Genomic DNA, 19,744 nt, shown 5'->3' on the forward strand with positions numbered 1-19,744 from the left:
TTTGAGTCTATCTTTTAAATAAATGCAATGATAATTTTACAATTTTCAAGTTCACATAAAATGGTTTTGAGTTTGTGACTCATTCATAAAATTTAATAATTTGTTATCTAAAGGTCATTTGAATGTGAATGACAAAAGAGTATAAATATTCTACTAATGCCTGGAGAGAGATAACATTCAAATAAAAATATTTCTTTTTTAAAAAAAATATATTTTTATTGATTTCAGAGAAAGGAAGGGAGAGGGAGAGAGAGAGAGAAACATCAATGATGGGAGAGTTGCCATTGATCGGCTGCCTCCTGCATGCCCCCGACGGGGATCGAGCCCCCAACCAGGGCCTGTGCCCTGACCAGGAATCGAACAGGGATCTCTTGGGTCCTAGGTCGATGCTCAGCCGCTGAGCCACACCCTGCAGGGCCATGCTGCTCTTTTTAACTTGCTATCATGTGAACCTTTCCAGTCAGTATCATGATTGCCTGAATCCTCAGTTGAGTTAAAATGTCTAATATTATATATAACATAGTATATTACTATTCATTTTATTCATTTAATAACTTAACGGAGAGCTATTGAGCATCTTCTGTGTACTGGGTACTATTAGAGGTAGGTGATTAAATTGGGTATATAATAGAAATATTATTGCTTAAAGATAAGTTTTCAGTTTCAGATGTTTTACAGGCATGCTAATTGGTTGCAACATGGCGTAGCAAGTGCTATGGCAAAGGAACCAGGGGTACAAAAATGTTTATATGAGGGGCTCTTAACCTGGCTGACAATTAATGAAAGGCTCCAAGAGGGAGTGATTGAACAGATCACAGAAAGTTAGGCAGAAGGAGAGTCCAGCAGAGGACATGATAGCAGAATAAAAGTGTTCTGGGCAGAGAATAAAGCATGTATAAAATTCTGGCTCACATTTGAATAATTTCAGTAATTTGAAATTTCTGCAACATGGAAACTATATGAAGAATATGAAAAGAGACTGGCCTGATCTGAAATGAGGGAACTAAATTTTCAGGAGTTATGTCAGCCTCGTTAAAGAACTTGGTATTTATCTTAAGGATAATAGGAAGACATAGAAGGATTTAATCAGACGAATGTAAAAATGAAGTCTTCATCTGTAGAAGTTTATAAATACAAGGAACAGAGAGCAGTAGGAAAGATTGGAGGCAGGAATGAAAGTTAGTGTCACTTGCAAAACAAAACAAAACAGTCCTTGCGATTGGTTCAGGAAACAATAAAAATGAACACATTTGAAAAGTATATAAGGTATAAAATTGTTAGAAATTGGAAACAAATTGTATATTGGCATGAGAAACAGGAAAACACAGTAAAAGATCATTGGACTCTGACTTGAAAAACTGTTCATTGAGATAGAAAACATACACTCCTGGTCTTCTGTATTAGGTCCAGTGGAGATACCAAGTTCTTTTGTGTATGTGATAATGTGATACTTTTGATGGACATGTAGAATATCTAAGTAGTAATTTCTGGGAGGCATTTAGATGTGTAAATCTGGACTAGATAAAAAATCTGGGGTAGAAATATATATATTCATGCATAATCAGCATATAGGTACCTATTGAGGACTGGATAAGATCACTGAACCAGAAGTTGTAAGGCAGAAGCAGTGGGGGCCTTGGAAAGAGCTTGAAGAACATCTCTAATGCATGGGCGATAAAAGCAGATCCCCCCAGGTAGAGAATTAAGTGGTCAAGCAATAGACTCAGGGGCTGCCATGTTCTGGAAACCAAAAGTGTATTCAATAGCGCCCAATGCTGCAGAGCTGCCAAAGAAAAAGAGGCCTTATTGGATTTGGGAATAGGCAAGTTGATAGTAAACTATGGGAAAGTAAAGTGCAATGTACTTGGTTAAGTTATAAATATGATTGAGAAATTGGGGATCAATGTCTGTTCTGAGATGTTTGGTTAATATGTGGTGAATGCGAGAGAAAAGAGAAAGGAATAACCAAGATAAACTTTCCAAAGAGATGTCAATCAAAATAAAAGGGATGTGCTTTTTATATTTTATTATGTTTTACCTTGACCATCCTGACCATCTACAATGCGCATGTGAAGTTACCTGAGACAATGTAGTGATAAAGGAAAATCAAGTAAACTCATCTTCCGCTCTGTTTAGGAAAGGAGAGCATCGTTTCAATTCCACTAGCTTTTAAATACTGCAAATCCAGTTTGAATTTATAAAAATGTTCTGCTAAATTTAGTTCTTTTAAATGTTGCCCAAATGCTATTCACTTTGAACCATTTAGATACTTAAGGATAGAAGCTAAAATGATGTCTCTTTGTCATTTAAAGTTGTTTTACAGTATGAAAAATCATTCACTGGTGTGTATTTTGCCGAAAGACATAGCCAGAAAATTCACAATCCTATTTTTCTTCAATATCAATAGTATATGTGAATTTTTAAAAAAATAGAAAATGGAGATGAACAAGAAATAAAAAAAATTAAATTATAACAAACAGTATGCCTAAAGATAAATAGTACTAACATTTTTCATTGAATCTATTGGGGTGACATTTGTTAATAAGATTATACAGGTTTCAAGTGCACAATTCTATGATACATCATCTGTACATTGTATTGTGCGTCCAACACCCAAAGTCAAATCTTCTTCCGTCACCATATATTTGACCCCCTTTGCCCTTTACTACCCCCCACCCCCCTTCCCTCTGGTAACCACCACACTGTGGTCTGTGTCTATGATTTTGTTTGTTTGTTTGTTTGTTTTATTTGTTCATTTGTTGCTTTCAGTTTTATAGCCCACATGTGAGTGAAAGCATATGGTTTTTTACTTTTTCTATCTGACTTATTTTGTTTAGTATGATACTCTCAAGATCCATCCGTGTTGTCACAGTGTTTGGTCTTTTCTGTGGCTGAGTAGTGTTCCATTGTACATGTACCACACCTTCTTCAGCCAGTCACCTACTGAAGGAGCCTTCGGTTGTTCCTGTGTCTTGACCACTGTGAATGGTGCTGCAATGAACATAAGGGATGCATATGTCTTTTGGAATCAGTGTTTTCAAATTTTTTGGAAGAGTCATTACTGGGTCATATGGTAACTCTATTCTTAATTTTTTGAGGAACCTCTGTGCTGCTTTCCATAGTGGCTGTACCAGTTTGCAGTCCCACCAGCAGTGAATGAGGGCTCATTTTCCTCCACAGCCTCTCCAACCCTTATTATCATCTATCTTGTTGACAATGGCCATTCTAACAGGTGTGAGGTGGTATCACATTGTAGTTTTGAATAGATAGTCAAGTTGAGCATCTTTTCATGTATCTGTTGGCCATTTGTATATCTGTTCAGGCCCTCTTCCTATTTTTTAATTGGATTGCTTGTTTGTTTGGTGTTGAGCTATATGAGCTCTTTATATATTTTGGATATTAACTCCTTCTTGGAACTGTTGATTATGACTTCTACTTTACATCTTTCACACCTAATTTTGGTAATTTTTAATGTCCTTATGAAGTGATGAAATGATAATTTTATGAGATAAGCTTACAACTTAAGAAATCATTTTTATATATGCTGTCAAAAACACATTTTTAATGTTCCTTTTTCCTTTATATTTAAAGAAAAGTACAACACAGTCATTACTACTGTATTGATTGTAAAATTTTAATAGAAATACTTTTTTTTCTTTTTTGACAGTAGATTTTCTACCTTGGGATTTCTGCCAGGACCAAATCCTTTCACAATGAAAGCATAAGTAAAACCCACACATAATTCAGAGTGCCTATTGGGAGTCTGCTTTGACTGAATTTAACATAACATCCTCGGGATCTAGAGCATCTTCACACATTTAACTAATTATATCTCACAGAGTCAAGATTATTCAGAGCGTGTGCTCTGGAGGAGTTTATCGTGGAATTGCTTATTTATTTCATGGCAAAAGGCAATCATTCAGCAGTCACAGGGTTCATCCTCTTGGGCCTAACCGATAATCCAGAGCTGCAAGCCATCCTCTTTTGTGCATTCCTGCTGATTTACTTAGTGACGGCCTTGGGTAACCTGGGTTTGATTGTGCTAATTCGGGTCAGTCCTCAGCTTCACATACCCATGTGTTTTTTCCTCTGTCACCTGGCTTTTGTTGATTTCTACGGGACCTCCGCCATCACACCGAACACCCTTGTGAACTCATTTCGTGAAATTAAAAGCATGTCCTTCTACGCATGTGCCACCCAAGGGTGCTGCTTCATCACGTTCTCAGTCTGGGACCTGTTCGTGCTCAGCCACGGCGTGTGAGCGCCCCGTGGCCGTCTGCCACCCCCGCTCCACGTGGCTCTCACGCCCAGGAAACTGCATTCAGATGGCCACTGGCTCTGACGTCTGTGGGTTCCCCGTGGGACTCACACAAGCAGCGGCCACGTTCCACGTGCCTTTCTGTGACTCCAACGTGGTCAACCAGTTTCACTGCGATGACGTTCCCTTGAGTGCTCTCGCCTGCTCTGACACCCGGGCCAAGGAGCTGGTGCTCTCGTCGCTGGCGGGTCCAGCGTGCTCTGCTCTCTTGCCGTCCTCGCATCCTACGTGCGCATTGCCTGGGCCATCGCAAGGGTCCGCTCTGCTGCCGGGAGGCGGAAAGCCGTCTCCGCCTGTGCCTCTCGCCTCCTCTCTGTTTCTCTGTGTTATGGGACCCTCGGCTTTATGTACCCCCAGCCCAAGTCAAGCCACGCGCTCGATAAAGACAAATTTGCCTCCGTGTGCTATGCCGTGGTGATTCCCATGCTCAACCCATTGATCTACAGCTTGAGGAATCAGGAGGTGAAACGCGCTTTGAAAAAAATGATTGAAAAGGTGTATTCTCGTAATTAAGATTGAGTTGTGTTGTTACTAATAGAAGTGCTTGATATGGAGGAAGGAAACTCTACATCAAGGCTGGTCCAGTGGTCCAGTGCCAGTAAGCCCAGGGGCCTTTGTCCTCTGGGACTTAGTTTCCTGATCTCTGTTTCCTTGAAAATAGGTATTTTATTGGTTTTGCTTACGCACAGTAAGCAATCAATGTTTGTTTATTTAGTTGCTGAACAATAAAGAGATATAAGAACTATCTGCTCTTTTTGACCGCGAGATGTTTCAACAACAGAAATAAAGAATAAAGCACCTTAAAATTATCCCTTTATCTGATTTCACTGTGATATCGAGAATTTTAAGCTGTCTTGAGAGAAGTGAACTATGCAAATAATATTGCAAGTACCAGGAAAGATTTTCTTCCATGGTTGAACAGGGTAAAAAATAACATGGTGCTCAGTTGAAGGGTTTTGATTTTAAAATGCCAGGAAAGAGACCTTGCTTTTCACTTTACAATGTCCCTACTGATATGGTTGAACATTTTTTCTTAAGACTTTATTTTTTTAGAGCTGCTTAGCTTACACCAAAATTGAAAAAGAGGTGCAGAGATTTGTTATTGTATCAATGATCCTTTTTTGGTTTCAGGAAATTGGGTAATAGCTTTTCAAAAAATAGTTGGCAACATGATATGCCTCATTTGAAAATTAACAAACTAAAAATATAGAGGTAAGGAATTATTTTATGGCCATCTTTAAAGCAATTTAATTCTTTTAACTTTTTATGTGTGTGTGTTTTTTTGAACATATTTTAAACTGAACTTTTTAGGTTCCTCCATTACTGCTATTAAAACAAGCATCATTTTTTTTTCTTGAAAAAAGAAATCACTTTTATTGCCTGTAGTAAAGATTGTATTTAATAAATTATGAATTTATTTAGTTCTAAACTTTTCAAAGTAAAATAAAGCTAAGATCTATTAAATATTTTTGTGTGTCAGATGCTGGAAGAAGTGCTTTAAATGGACTGTCTCACTTAATTTTTATTAACACCCTTCACAGGTGAATATTTTTAAGATACAGAAACCCAAAACAGTTAATGTAATTCATTAACACACAGGTACCTAATAACTGGAAAAATAAGAGTTTGATTTTGTCCAGTTATAAAGCTTAAATTTTAGTGATTATCTTATATTTCCAACTACAGATACACAACACTGGGATTTAAAAAAAACAAAACTGAAAGGCAATTCACAAATTGTCACCTGAACACTAGATTTAAACTGAATTTCTCAGAAGTTATAAATATAATTAGAAAGATCTGTGAGCCTGAATCTGACACACAAATGGATCCCCCACGTTGCTTTTATACTCTGAAAAAGAAAGTAAAGGGAAAGGTACCACATGGGGGCAGAGGGCCCTCTGCCTTTATCGTCTCTTTGACCATCAGTGATAATAATTTCCAATGTTTCTGAGAATCTCCCCTCTCCCCTCAAAGCCAGATTTTTAGTTGTTCCTATAAAGCTTAACTATATTTCTCTTTGACACTTTCATGTCACCAGGTCCCCTTTGCTATTACATAACTGCTTCAGTTTAAAATCCAAGGAAAAAACCTTAACAACTCTGGGGGCATAATTTCCTCATATAAGTTGAGACTGTTGAAGAAATGATCTCGAATGAGCCTAAACCTGTGTGATTATTTGTATAACAAAATGCCAACACCCTATGTTTCATTTACTTACTTACAGACCAAATTTAGTACCAGGAAAACCTGAGGAAAAAAAGAGGTCTATAAATATATAATCACTGGTGGTTCTTCATAGATGACATTCTAATTTACTTGCTGAGGTCAAAATATATAGAAGAAAAAAATATGGGCTCCTCCCAACTAGTACATAAATGAGAAATGTAATTGAGAGAATATAAGGGAATTGTAAGTAGGCATACAAAAAAGTATAAATTAAATGTATTAGAATAGTTACATTCTAGATGAATTTTTTAAAATCTTGTGCCCCCAGAACAATTGATATTTTAAATTAAATCAAAGTACGTTTTCAAGGAATATTAATTGAATGGATTTTTAAATTATCTTTTTTTCTAAGGTAGAATGGGTTAAAGACCACTTAATCTGTCTATCTTGTAAATCCTGATTTTCACATTAAACTTGACTGAGTGTGACTTATCTGTTAGTACTGATGAGAGGACTGAATGAGTTAATAAATGCTAAACATATAGAGTTAAGCCAAATGATAGCCCATACTCAATAAATTTCAGCTACTTTTCTTCTTTCTCTTATTGTTAACCGTAGTGCAGAAATCTTAGTATTGGGTGATGTCTTTTATTCAAATAAAATATTTAAAAGAGATTAACCAAAGAACTTAATATGCATATGCGCATAACCCATGGATACAGACAATAGCGTGGGGAAGGCCTGGGGAAGGGGTGGGTGCGGGGTGGAGGGGTCAATGGGGAAAAGGGGACATCTGTAATACTTTCAACAATAAAGATAAATTTGAATAAAAAATAAATAAGAAACAAAGCAAAACAAAACAAAAACCCAAGTTATACAGACAGGGTGCTGTTCTTTTAAGAACAATTTAGTCTTTACTCAACAAGCTGAAAAGAATTGAAGAGAAGCTAAATCAAAGAGAATATAACACAAAGTCTGAAGCTTTTAGCATCAACAAGAATAACTGCTTGGATTTTTATCCAAAGTAGACAACAAATTAGTTGCAGGTACAAAAAAAATCCCTTTCATTTACAAGAAAATGTCTTCAAGATGATTCTATATCCAGATACAAAAACATTATGGAGATCACAGAAGGAGGGGTGAAAATACAATCATTTTATTTCAATATACTTACAGACAAAAGGATGCTGATTTTGACATTTTGACTGAGGGACTGGTTTCAAGAGAGGAGCCCCGCCACTTAGAGCGGTGGCTGTGACCTGCCCGGGAAGAAGCTGAGCAGCATGGCTGTCAAGGACGCTTGAATTTTTTGGTCCCTGAGAAAAGCTAGGTTTACCTTAAGAAGTGATTGCTGACAGTAAGGAATTAAAGTTGAGTGAAGCCTGGCCGGGCGTGCCTCAGCGGTTGAGCATCAACCTAGGATCCAGGAGATCGGGGTTCGATTCCTGGTCAGGGCACAGGCCCGGGTTGCGGGCTTGGTCCCCAGTAGGGGGCGTGCAGGAGGCAGCCCATCAATGACTCTCATCATTGATGTTTCTCTCCTCTCCCTCTCCCTTCCTCTCTCTAAAATCAATAAAGATATATTTTTTTAAAAAAGACTTATAATAAAAAATAGAGTGAAGATGTGAAAACTTCTATTTAATTGATGTCTAAGCATTGCTGTTGTAAGTCATTTTATGAAGCAGAAAGACGCAGAGAAACCCCAAAAGAGTCATGTTTTTCAGGTGAGGATCCAAGATGCACAGGTGTGAACTTCTTTACCTGTAAAAACAGAGACTGGCCCTGGCCGGTTTGCTGAGTGGTTAGAACATCGGCCTGTGGACTGAAGGGTCCCAGGTTCGATTCCCAAAGGCACGTACCTGGTTGCAGGGTCCATCCCCGGCCCTAGTTAGGTGCATGCGGGAGTCAACCGATCGATGTGTCTCTCTCACATCGATGTTTCTCTCTCTCTCTCTCTCTCTCTCTCTCTCTCTGTCTCTCTCCCTTCCACTCTCTCTGAAAAGCAATGAAAAAAATATCCTCGGGTGAGGATTTAAAAAAAAAGAGAGAGACTGCCTATGATGCTCCTATGTGTCTTGTATATGAAAGTGAGAATAGGCGTGTGTATCTGTCCATATGAATGTACATTCAAAAGACAAACTGTGGCACATAGAAGCATCATGTTTCTCTGTCAAAACTTCTTTAAAAACCTGAGAATTTATACAGTTCACAAGGTCCTAAAAGTACCTTCTGGCAGCATATCTGAGTTATTTACAAAGTAAGTGCAGAAGAGGAAATAATTACCTCAAACTATCCTCTATGCAATGACTGCAACTACCGCAATCTCCTTCTAAAATAATAACACAATATTAAATCACTAACTGAATCATTTTTATGACATGTCAAAATAAAAGTGTATCAAATCACTGATTTTTAAATTTCATGTCATGATCCTATAAGGGTGACTGACTAAATAGCAGACTCCTAAAGTTATTTCTATTTGGAGAAATATTCAAATACATTGAATTTTTTCATTTAAAAACACAATATATTATAGACCATGTTCTTCAAATTATATTTAAAAATCTGATATTGACTATCAGATTTAAGTCTATATAATCTATATTGTATTACTCTTATTTTTAACACCCACCCACAGTGTTAGGAAAACAAAACCTTGAATTTGCGTTTAGAATTTTCATATAACTAGTTATGTGACCTTAGGCAACTTATAAATAATTGAAACTCAGAGGTGAAACCTCACACACTTCTTGGTTTGTTTAATTTTATTAAGTAAGACTACTTGATTAAGTGCCTGACGGGTAGTAAAAACCTAGACAGGTTTGTCTCTACTTAAAGACCGATAAGCTTTTGAGTGCTCAATGAATTAATCTTTAATTACATATAACATACATTTACATAATAAGCATTTATTTAGCACTTATTATCACAGGACATTTTTCTAAGTATTTCATAAATGTTAACTTGTTTAGTCTTCAAAAGAAACCAGTGATTCGGGTCCTATTATTTTCTAAAATTGGGAAGAGTCGCAGAGTTGAGGCCAATTGTCCAAGACTGTGCAGCTAATAGAGGAAGGAGATGGAATTCAAACTCAGGGAGTCTTGGTTCCAGAGTCGTCCTAACAAAAGGAAGCTGCTGACTTTGCTTGGGATACACGTGTGTGTGTGTTTGCGAGTGTGTTTGTGTTTGTGCTTGACTATAACTTCAGTGGTCTCTAACAGCTGAACAGGATCCTGGATCATACTCACTTTCCAGGACTGGCCCAGGTCCTTGTAAAAATTGTCAAGTTCTGTTGAAGTAACAGTCACACTTTCAGTTGATTAGGAAAGAATTGCATGAAATGGAAGAGAAAGCTTGATTTCTTTCAGTTTTGTATTTAATAAAGCGCTTAATATCATTATTTTCTTCATTTTAAGATCTTTAAGGTCTCAAAACCTTTATCCAAGACTTTTTTGGAGGCATCTTTCACTTCTTTGTTCCTTAGACTATAGATGAGGGGGTTCAACATGGGGATCACCACTGTGTAAAATACAGATGCCATTTTGTCTGTGTCCAGGGAGTGGTTTGACTTGGGCTGCAGGTACATAAAGATCAGGGTGCCGTAGAAAATAGTAACAGCCACCATGTGGGAGCCACAGGTGGAAATGGCCTTGCGCCGCCCCTGGGTGGAGCGGATCCTGAGGATGGCGGCGACGATAAAGATGTAGGAGGTAAGGACAATGGAAGAGGAACAGATCATGTCAAAGCCGGCGAAGGCGAAGATCAGAATCTCCTTCATGTGTGTGTCTGAGCAGGACAGGGCCAAGAGGGGGATGTCATCACAGTAGAAATGGTTGATGACATTGGGGCCACAGTAAGTGAGACGGAAGGTGATAATGGTATGGAACAGAGCAACCAGAAAGCTGTATGTGTATGGGACTGCCACCAGCTGAACGCAGACTCGCGTTGACATCACGGTTGAATAATGCAGGGGACTGCAGATGGCCACGTAGCGGTCATAGGCCATGGAAGCCAAAAGGAAGCACTCGGTGATCATGAAGGTGAGAAAACACCCCAGTTGTACTGCGCAGGCATGGAAAGCAATGGTGTTATGTTCCACCACGAAATTCACCATCATCTTGGGCGTGATGGCAGAGGAGTAGCAAAGGTCAACAAAGGCCAAGTGGCTCAGGAAATAATACATAGGCGTGTGGAGTCGGCCATCGATCCTGATTAAGGTTATCAGTCCAAGGTTACCCAGCACGGTGACCAGGTAGATGACTAGGAACACCACAAAGCACGGGGCCTGAAGCTCTGGCCGGTCCGTAATTCCCTTGAGAATAAATTCAGTGACGTACGTGACATTGACACCAGCCATTTATTCTGATGGATTTTGTTGCAAGTTGAAGAATAAAAATGACACTTTTCATGGCCCCTGCCAGGGTTGGGGACAGGTGATCTCTGGTGTCTTCTCTCCTGAATCACGTCATCTTGTTTAGGGTAAAAGGTGCACCTGAGCTCTCTAATGCTATGCAATACTTGCCCAGGGAGAGGAGTCTTTTACACTCTAAATAGTCTTCTTAAGAGCTCTTTCGCTTTGTAATTTTAGAAAGGAAAGGAAGATGTTTGTTAAAAGTTAAATATTATCTGCAAAAAATATCTTGAGGCAACTAACACTAATACTTCAGTGTTCTTGTTGCCACTATCTTTTTTATGCGTATGTAAATATGGAGCACAAAAATGTGTAATTCATAAATGACACTATGTTATTTCCTTGTGTTTCAATTTTGTGCATGTTCCACAGCTTTAAAATATATCAAAATAATCTACTATGACTTACCCACTTCCTATACCCCATTTCCGACACCCCATTCCCACTTACATATAGATTAAGTACTTTATGCTCTATAAGCTAAAACAAGTCATTGGAAATTGAGAGAAATGAAGACTGGTGGAGTAGTAAAAATACAAATAGATATCCTTTATAAAGTACTAAAAAGCAGAGGATGAGAGTGAAAAAGGTAGTTATTAGAGGTGTTATCTCTAAAGCAGACTGATTCCTTTTAATAACTCAGCTCACCAAGGAGAGAGGTTCCTAATGGGAAGGCCGGTCAGGGTGGAGGGCTGGCGATGCACTCAGGGTACAAACTCTGCACACAGACTCACCTGCTCAGCCGCGGCCCTGGCTCCCTGTGAGCTCGTTCTGTAGTTGTCTGGGTGATTTATTAGTTCCTCGCTTCCTTTGGGTCTAAAACTGAACCTCTAGAGATAGCTGGAAATTGTGATGTTTTCTTTCCTGTTTTTCTCTAAGTGTGATGAGCTGGACAAATTATATTGAGGATTACAAAAATCTTTTAATTATCTGTATTTCTGAAGGCACCGTACTTCAAGTGTACCAATCAGACTGTTTCCATGAAGGCCAAGGTAGGCTACAGGACTGGAAACAACATAAAAAGGCCACAACCCCTGGTTCGCTTCAATAAGATCTTGAGCTTTGTGAAAGGATAAGATTAGCGCTTAAATCCTGAGTAACATACTTATGAGGCCATGGGCAGTGTCTGCACTTTTTCTAAGCCTCAGTTTCCTCAACTGTAAAATCAAGTTTTATGTATCATAAAAATGGTACATCTTTTATGTTTTGGGGAATATCGAATGAATTAATAGATGTGAGGAACTCTGTAAACTCTATGGTAAATAGTAAGTTTCAAAAGACATTTGCTTGAAAAAGTAAGACAAGCCTGGCTGGGCATGGCTCAGAAGTTAAGCATTGACCTAAGATCCAGAAGATCGCAGTTCGATTTCCAGTCAGGGCACATGCCCGGGTTGCAGGCTTGATCCCCAGTAGGGGGCGTGCAGGAGGCAGCTGATCAATGACTCTCCCATCATTGATGTTTCTATCTCTCCCTCTTCCTTCCTCTCTCTGAAATTAATAAAGATATATTATTTTAAAAAATTAAAAAGAAAAAATAAAGTAAGACAAATCAGAAACATAGGTAAAGTCAAAAACCTACCTAAAAACAGACCTGTTTCTACCATGGTTTTAGATTCTGTCTTGGTGAATCTACATAAAAAAGGAACTGTGTGTTTATTAATAGTAAAATCCAGTTTCTCCTTAAATTTCAGACTAGAAAACCATTTTAAAATATAACATATATCATATATACTAGAGACAACATTCTTTAAATAGTTGTCTGCTGCTTCCAATTTTGCTCTTTCCAATTCAACGTTTCCCTCCACCACCGAAGCCAGTTCTTTATAGCTAGTCTGACTGTTACACCATTGATAAACACAATGAGCATTTTAAAAATGTTAGATTTCCTCTGAAACTTGAAAATGTCCATTGTCTCATCTCTTGTCATTTGTGATACCACGCTTTCTTTCTTGGTTTTTTTTTTTCAAATGGTGGTAAGAACCTTTAACATGAGATTTACCGTTTCATAAAATTTTAAGTACAAAATAAAGTATTGTTAACCACAGACAACATGTTGTAGAGCAGATCTCTCAAACTTACTCGTCATATATAACTGACCCCTTTGTCCATGAACAACTCTCTTGCCCCTTCCCGGCCCCCAGGCCCAGGCAACCACCGTTCTACTCTGGGTCTAAGACTTGGACGACTTTAGATACTTCATATAAGCGGCATAATACAGTATTTATCTACTGTGACTGGCTTCCTTTACTTAGCATTTACCCGTGCTGTCACATACAGCATAATTCCTTCCTTTTTCAGAGCTGAGTGATATTCCGCGGCGGGTGATCCGCACGTTCTGGCCCCGCCGCTGTGGCCGGGCGCTTGTTCGCGTTTCTGGCTGCTGGGCCTGCGGGCCCCTCAGGCCCTGAGTTCAGGGCTTCTGGGTTTATGCTCAGAAGTGGAGAGTGGAAAGATGGTGGCATGGTAGTTCTATTTTTAATGTTTTGAGGAAACTCCATAGTGTTTTCAGTAGTGGTTGTGCCAATTTATAGTTCCACCGACACTACAAAAATTTCAATTTCTCCACATCTTCATCTACATTTCCAATTGTAAAATAACAGCCATACTGACTGGTGTGAGGAGCTGTGTCATTGTGACTTTGACTTGCATTTCCCCCTGATTAGTGATATTGGCCACATTTTCATTGGCCACCTGTTTGCCATTTGTAGCCTTTGGAGAAATGGCTATTCAAGTCCTTAATTGGATCACATGGGCTCTGTTGCCCCTGAGTTATAGGAGTCACATATATTTCGGACATTAACCACCTATCAGATATATAGTTTAAAGATACACATTTATCAGGTGAGACTTGAGGCAAATTATTTAAATTCTCTGAGCCTCCCTTATGGAAAAGGTGAGAACAACTTATCCTGCACCACAGTGTATAATAATATAATGTACACAGACCTTTTTAGTACCTTGCCTGGCACATAATAATCACCCAGAACATTTTAGTTACTGTTATTATTATTGTTTTCACTACCATTCTACTCATAATCATGAGAGTATCATCAGTTTGCAGTTTGCAAAGTGACTTCATGTCCATTATAGATTTACTCCTCAAAACTGCTCTGGGCTGTAATAGTTTTATTTCTTAATTGAGGCTCAGAGTTTATGACTTTCCCAGGAGGACATGGATAGATGGTTGAAGAGCCAGAGCACAGACCTAGACCTGGCTTCAAACCCTGTTCTCTTCGCACTCCACTATTTTGCCTCCCACAGGGAGGTGCTTCACAGTAGAGGACCCAGCGAGCCCTGAGGAATCAGCTAATTATCTCATAGCACTCAAACTAAGCTGCATATTCATTAATCTTCAGCTGAAACTTTTGTCTGTTGAGATTGGTTTCAGTTAATATGTCCCCATGAAGAAACTGAGAAACGTCTTTTTAATAAGGCCCTTTGAAACCGATTAGCAAGTAAACCTACTTTTAGCAATTACGGTAGGGAATCTTGTTTGCAATACAGAGTTTTATAATAAGACCCAGAGAGACAGTTTCATCATCAATGCTTAGGCCAACTCTGACTTCAGTTTCTCTTTACTTAATGATCAGCATTTTATTTAATTAAAGTCAATAGATGAAGAATGGTAGCTGTGGGAAATGACATTTTTCTTAATTTTCCCAGATACTCTGAACTTTTGCAGCCTGAACTAGTAAGGGAAACACTGACCCAGCTGTTGTCATATTATATAATATGGGTAAGCAGTAAGCTCTTGGAATCTTCTAAATTCTGTGACAACATACTGCATATAAGCCAGTATCAAATAACTGGAGAATATAATCACCCATTAATTTTTTTCAAATACAGTGTCAAACTACTGCTTTTTACATATGCTATGACCCCAAGGCCTTGCTAGAATGCTAATGCATTCTAAGATATCTAAGGATACGAATGGATGTTTAATTCTTCCCTGAAAAAGAAATCCAAAAGAGTCAGCTAGTTCAAGTCCTACTCAGATGTGAGGTAGATATCCTAGCAATAAAGGTGGCACACGCCACATGTGCACAGTCTGCATGAAAGTGATGGTTTGTGATTTGCAATAGTTAGGCAAAGTATCGGTTTCTGAAAACCTTCAGAATGCAGATTATGAACTGAGCTAAGATAGAGTGCTTATGACTGGTTTGTTCATTTCCTAGAAATAGGCTAGGACACAAAAGTCTCATCACAATACAAGCATTATATTAAAAGATATCAATGTAAGTTACTCCACAAAAAACAAATAAAATAAACTTGCTTGAAGAATTAAATCAAATTTGCAATTTGAAAGCATCAAGGAAGTAATTGCACATGTGTGTGTATAAATAAACCTAGAGGAATACAAATGAAGGCGTATGCAGAGGATTTTTCATGCATAGACTTGGGAATTAGGTACCAAAATTTAAGTAAAGAAAAAAAACCTTATGTAAATTGAGTCAGGAATTCAAAATAAAAGGAAAAATAACTAAATATAAATTTGTCATTAGCCACTTTATCTGTGTTTCCTGACACAGACTGGGGACTCAGTAAATTATTGTTGAAAAATAAGTGAATCTCACAGAAAGTTTTTGGTAATTTGACTCCCAACAGTGCCATGTCCATTATTTTTAAATGGTTTCCTCTTTTATGTATATTTAGTTAATCATTAGTAAAATATAAATTTAAAATTTTATTTTTATGTATATAAGTTATATGTGTGTATACATATAAACAATATAGTACATATATGTATACACACATAAATTATGTATCTATTTAATCATTAATAAAATATAAATTCTACTAATAATATATATTTTACTAATGATTAAATAAATACATATAAAAGAGAAAACACCATTTTTAAAGAATGAGCTTGGCAAAGGGAAATATGTATAGTGATTAAAGTTAATGCAGAAAAAGGAAAGCTCATGCAGCACTGTTGGAAATAAATTGCCAAAAGCTTCTTCAGAGATTCATTCTTGTTAACATGATTTACTGAGTCCCCAATTTGTGTCAGGATGGTCAACAGATAAAGCCGCTATGAAGAAACTAAAACCCCTACCCACACAATAATAAACAGATCACAAACTAAGCAAGTAAAATATACGTGTAAATGATATTGAAGGGCAAAAATGAAATCCAGGGAGAGAGGCAGCAATAACAGTAATTAATACTTTAGAGCACTCATGATAGTCCAGACATGATGCTAGATCTTTACACACTTCAACTCATTTAATCCTCAGAGCAGCACTTGAGGCAGCTACTGTGCCTGTTTTTATTTTAAAGATGGTAGAAACTAGACACAGGATGTTATGTGACAAAGTACTGTAATGGCACATAGGGCAGAGCCAGAATCTGGACACAGCTAATCCAGCTCCTGCGTTCACATGTCACCTCTGTGAAAGTGTCCAGGGGTGAAGGAGCGAGATACCTAAAAACAGCATTACCTTTTTATTGTCATTCCTGCTTTCATCTCCCCAAAGGCTCATGCTTAAAATCCAGGCATGATCAGTAACCAAAATCTTTCTGCATTCGAGCTATGGCATCTCAGTAAAAAATGAAGTTTGTTCTTGGAATCTCATGGTCTTGGGTTCAAACCTAAGTTTTAGCAAGTCTAGCTCAGTGACATTGGGTAATATCTCTGGCGTCTATCAAACAGGCTCCTCAAAACCTACTCTTCGTGGTGGGAAAAGATGAAAGGTTGCTTTAACCTTACTGAGTTCTGGGTAAGGGGTGCTTATAAAGCTCAGGACTCAGGCCTGGCTCTGTCCTAGAGTTACAATCCATTAAACACTGGGAAGCACATTGGATCCCCAAGTTCCCTCCAATTCTATCTGAGTATTATATGACTAAAATTAACCAATGTCATAACAACAGAGACTCTCACAACAGACACTGGATTCTGTCTTACTAGAACCACTTCATTGTCTTAAACACTGCAGAAATTATTGAACTGAAAAAAATTAAAATAGTGAGGTATATTTAAACCCCATGGAAAGTAGTGTCTGATACACAGAGTTGCTGTATATATAATACTGTGTAATATATATACAGTAACTATATATATTATTTATACATATATATGATAGATGTGTGTGTGATTGTGGTGACTTGTCATAAAGTTAGCTGTTTTATAACTCTGGTTATCATCAGGCTTTTGTTATGATTTCTCTTACATTGGAATATTACATTTATTTTTTGCTTAATATATTTTTTATCAAATTAACTCGGACTGACATACTCAGCACCTGCCACAACCCAGGGTCCAGGGCCCAGGGGGTCTCAGTTATAGCAGGTCTGGGGATTCAAATGCCTTTCTCACAGGTTGTCTCCTCCACACTCACAGTCACCACCCTTTCATCTGGGGAACTGTGGGAAACGAACATCACACCTCTTTGAGAAAAGGAATTAAGTCAGAAGTTGAAAATTTCTTAAAATGGAAATCACCTCTAAGAATATGAAACACTTGGACTTAAAAGTAGTTTATTTAGGTAATGTGTTATAAATCCATTTTCTGTTGATGATGAGCTGCAGGCTTCACAATAACAGCCAGGTCCCCAGGAGTTACAACTCATCAGACTGGTTGTGGGATGGAAATCTACACTATTCTCTATCATGTTACAGTTTTCTCAGTGTATTTTCTTTTTATTCCATGTAAACAAACAGATTGCATTTTCATCAACTTGTTTTTACTACCCATGGAAACTTCCAAATCTTCGTGTTTTCAAGGCAACGGGGAATGTGGGCCACGTTTGACAATGAGGTGAACCAAGAGCTTTCAGAAGCATGAGCCCCTCTGGAGCTTTGATGGCTAGTCTGCTGGCTGTCTCCTTTGGGGTGGGTTTACAAGGTTAGGCATGGCATAAAAATGCTTCTCATAGCTCCTGATCAAAACATTCCTAATAATCCCTAACCCTTCACTGCATGCCTTTTTTGATACTCCAAAACTATTACTAGTACCCTACTTAACACATCAGGACCTGGAGGCTCAGAGGAACATGGAGGCTTGGGGGATGGAGACAGATGCTAAGAAGTGGCAGCTCGAAGACAAGGTCACCTTCCATCCACCACACCACAAGGACCAGCGAGAAGTAGGACCGGGGCAGGGCTGGCCCACTCTGCTCCAATATGACCTCATCTTAACTAATCACATCTACAATAACTCTATTTCCAAATCATGTCATTCTGAGGTACTTGGGCTTAGGACTTCAACATATCTTTTTAGAGGACACAATTCAACCCATAGTAACCATAGCTAAAGATGTATATTGGCTAACATGTCTGAACTGAACCTATGACCTCTTGGTGCATGGGATGACACTCGGCCGACTGAGCCACACCAGCTGGACTAAAAACATTTTTTTAGAAACCTTTGTTAACATAGTTTTCAATGCCAACCAATGGTACTCTTTCCCCCTCCTCAGACTCTATGAAGTTATGAAGGAGAACCCCCCTCCCTCCACCACCTGCCTTCCTCAGATCCAGTCTAAGGGAAAGCGGCCCCTGGGTAAGGGGTACATTAGCCTGAGTAGCAATACTGTCTCGGAATTAGGCCACCTTTCCGGTGGTATTACTCCCACTCCCGCATCTACGGCAGCTTCACCGCCCCAGGTTGGCCTTGGAGATTGCTTTGCTAACTGCCAATTTCACATCCTTGTTTCTCAGACTGTAGATCATGGGGTTCAGCATGGGGATCACTGTGGTGTAAAACACAGCCACCACTTTCCCCTGCTCCACAGACTCTTCAGTGGGCCGCCTGAGATACATGAATATGAGAGTCCCATAAAACATGGTGACAGCCGTCAAGTGGGACCCGCATGTGGAGAAGGCCTTCTTCCTCCCGTCAGCAGAGGGCATGCGCAGCACAGCGACCACAATGAGGGTGTAGGAGAGGGTGACCACTGAGAGGGAGTATGTGAAGTTGACCCCAGCAATCACGATCATCGTGTATTCTTTGATGTAGACCCCCCCGCAGGCAATCTTGATGAGAGGAGGGTCTGCACAGTAGAAGTGGTTGATTTCAACGTTTCCGCAGAAGTACAGGCCATACGTCCATAGTGTGCATATGAGACTAACAGAGAATCCGTAGACATAAGGCACAGAAATGAGCCGAATACAGGCAGCCCTGGACATTTTACTGCCATAGAGCAAAGGGTTGCAGATGGCCATGTAGCGATCAAAGGCCATCACGGCCAAGATATAGACCTCCACGTGGACGAGGGCGATGAAAAAGTAACACTGCACCAAACATCCCACGTAGGAAATGGTTTTTGTCTCTGATAATAAGTTCTCCAGCATTTTGGGGGTGACATTGGAAGAGAACCACACATCCACGAAAGACAGATGACTCAAGAAGAAGTACATAGGGCTCTGAAGCTGGGGAGTGACGCTGATTAAAATGATCATACCAATGTTCCCTAGCAGAGTGAATATGTAAACTACGAGGAACACCACAAACAAGAGGACTTGGAGCTCCTGGTGGCGGGTCAGCCCCAGGAGAATAAACTCTGTCACATCCGTGAAATTTGGCATTGTCCTTATGTAGATCCAGCCTGTATGGCCTATAGGGAAATTTTTTTAAAAGGATTTTTTATTCCTGAAATTTTGAGTCACATTTATTTTTATTCTAATTCCAGTAACTTAAAAATCAATGCAGATTTTACACAATGTCCAAGATAAAAATATATAAGCGTAATTGTTTAATAGATATTATAAGTAGTTACCATCAATATTTATCAGGTTCTTATTTGTAAAAGAGGAAATTACATTCATTGCTAATACATATTATTAAAATTAGACATTTATATTTTGCTAGATTATGACACTAATGTTAAGATCAGAGGGAACAA

The 19,744-nt window shown here is 38.7% G+C and overlaps 2 protein-coding genes and 1 pseudogene across 2 annotated transcripts; 1 reads left to right on the forward strand and 2 right to left on the reverse strand.

The window, feature by feature from the left end:
- The first annotated feature begins 3,901 nt into the window (after nt 1-3,901).
- Nucleotides 3,902-12,301, forward strand: LOC148092063 (olfactory receptor 5AL1-like; annotated as a pseudogene).
- OR8U3 (olfactory receptor family 8 subfamily U member 3) lies at nt 9,885-10,844 on the reverse strand. Its single transcript, XM_016200458.2, is given in 1 exon segment — nt 9,885-10,844. A coding segment is annotated over 1 exon segment (960 nt).
- A 6,193-nt stretch (nt 12,302-18,494) lies between the features above and the next one.
- OR5M9 (olfactory receptor family 5 subfamily M member 9) lies at nt 18,495-19,427 on the reverse strand. The gene has a single exon (XM_016200408.2). The coding sequence runs from the start codon at nt 19,425-19,427 to the stop codon at nt 18,495-18,497; it is 933 nt and encodes a 310-aa protein (XP_016055894.2).
- Between the last annotated feature and the right edge of the window lie 317 nt (nt 19,428-19,744).

Source organism: Miniopterus natalensis, chromosome 11 (genome assembly GCF_054644295.1).
Source record: "Miniopterus natalensis isolate mMinNat1 chromosome 11, mMinNat1.hap1, whole genome shotgun sequence".
Classification (NCBI taxonomy): domain Eukaryota; kingdom Metazoa; phylum Chordata; class Mammalia; order Chiroptera; family Miniopteridae; genus Miniopterus; species Miniopterus natalensis.

Bases quoted from the DNA above. Each gene is read 5' to 3' on its own strand.
- OR5M9 (XM_016200408.2), bottom strand. From the start codon at position 19,427: ATGCCAAATTTCACGGATGTGACAGAGTTTATTCTCCTGGGGCTGACC.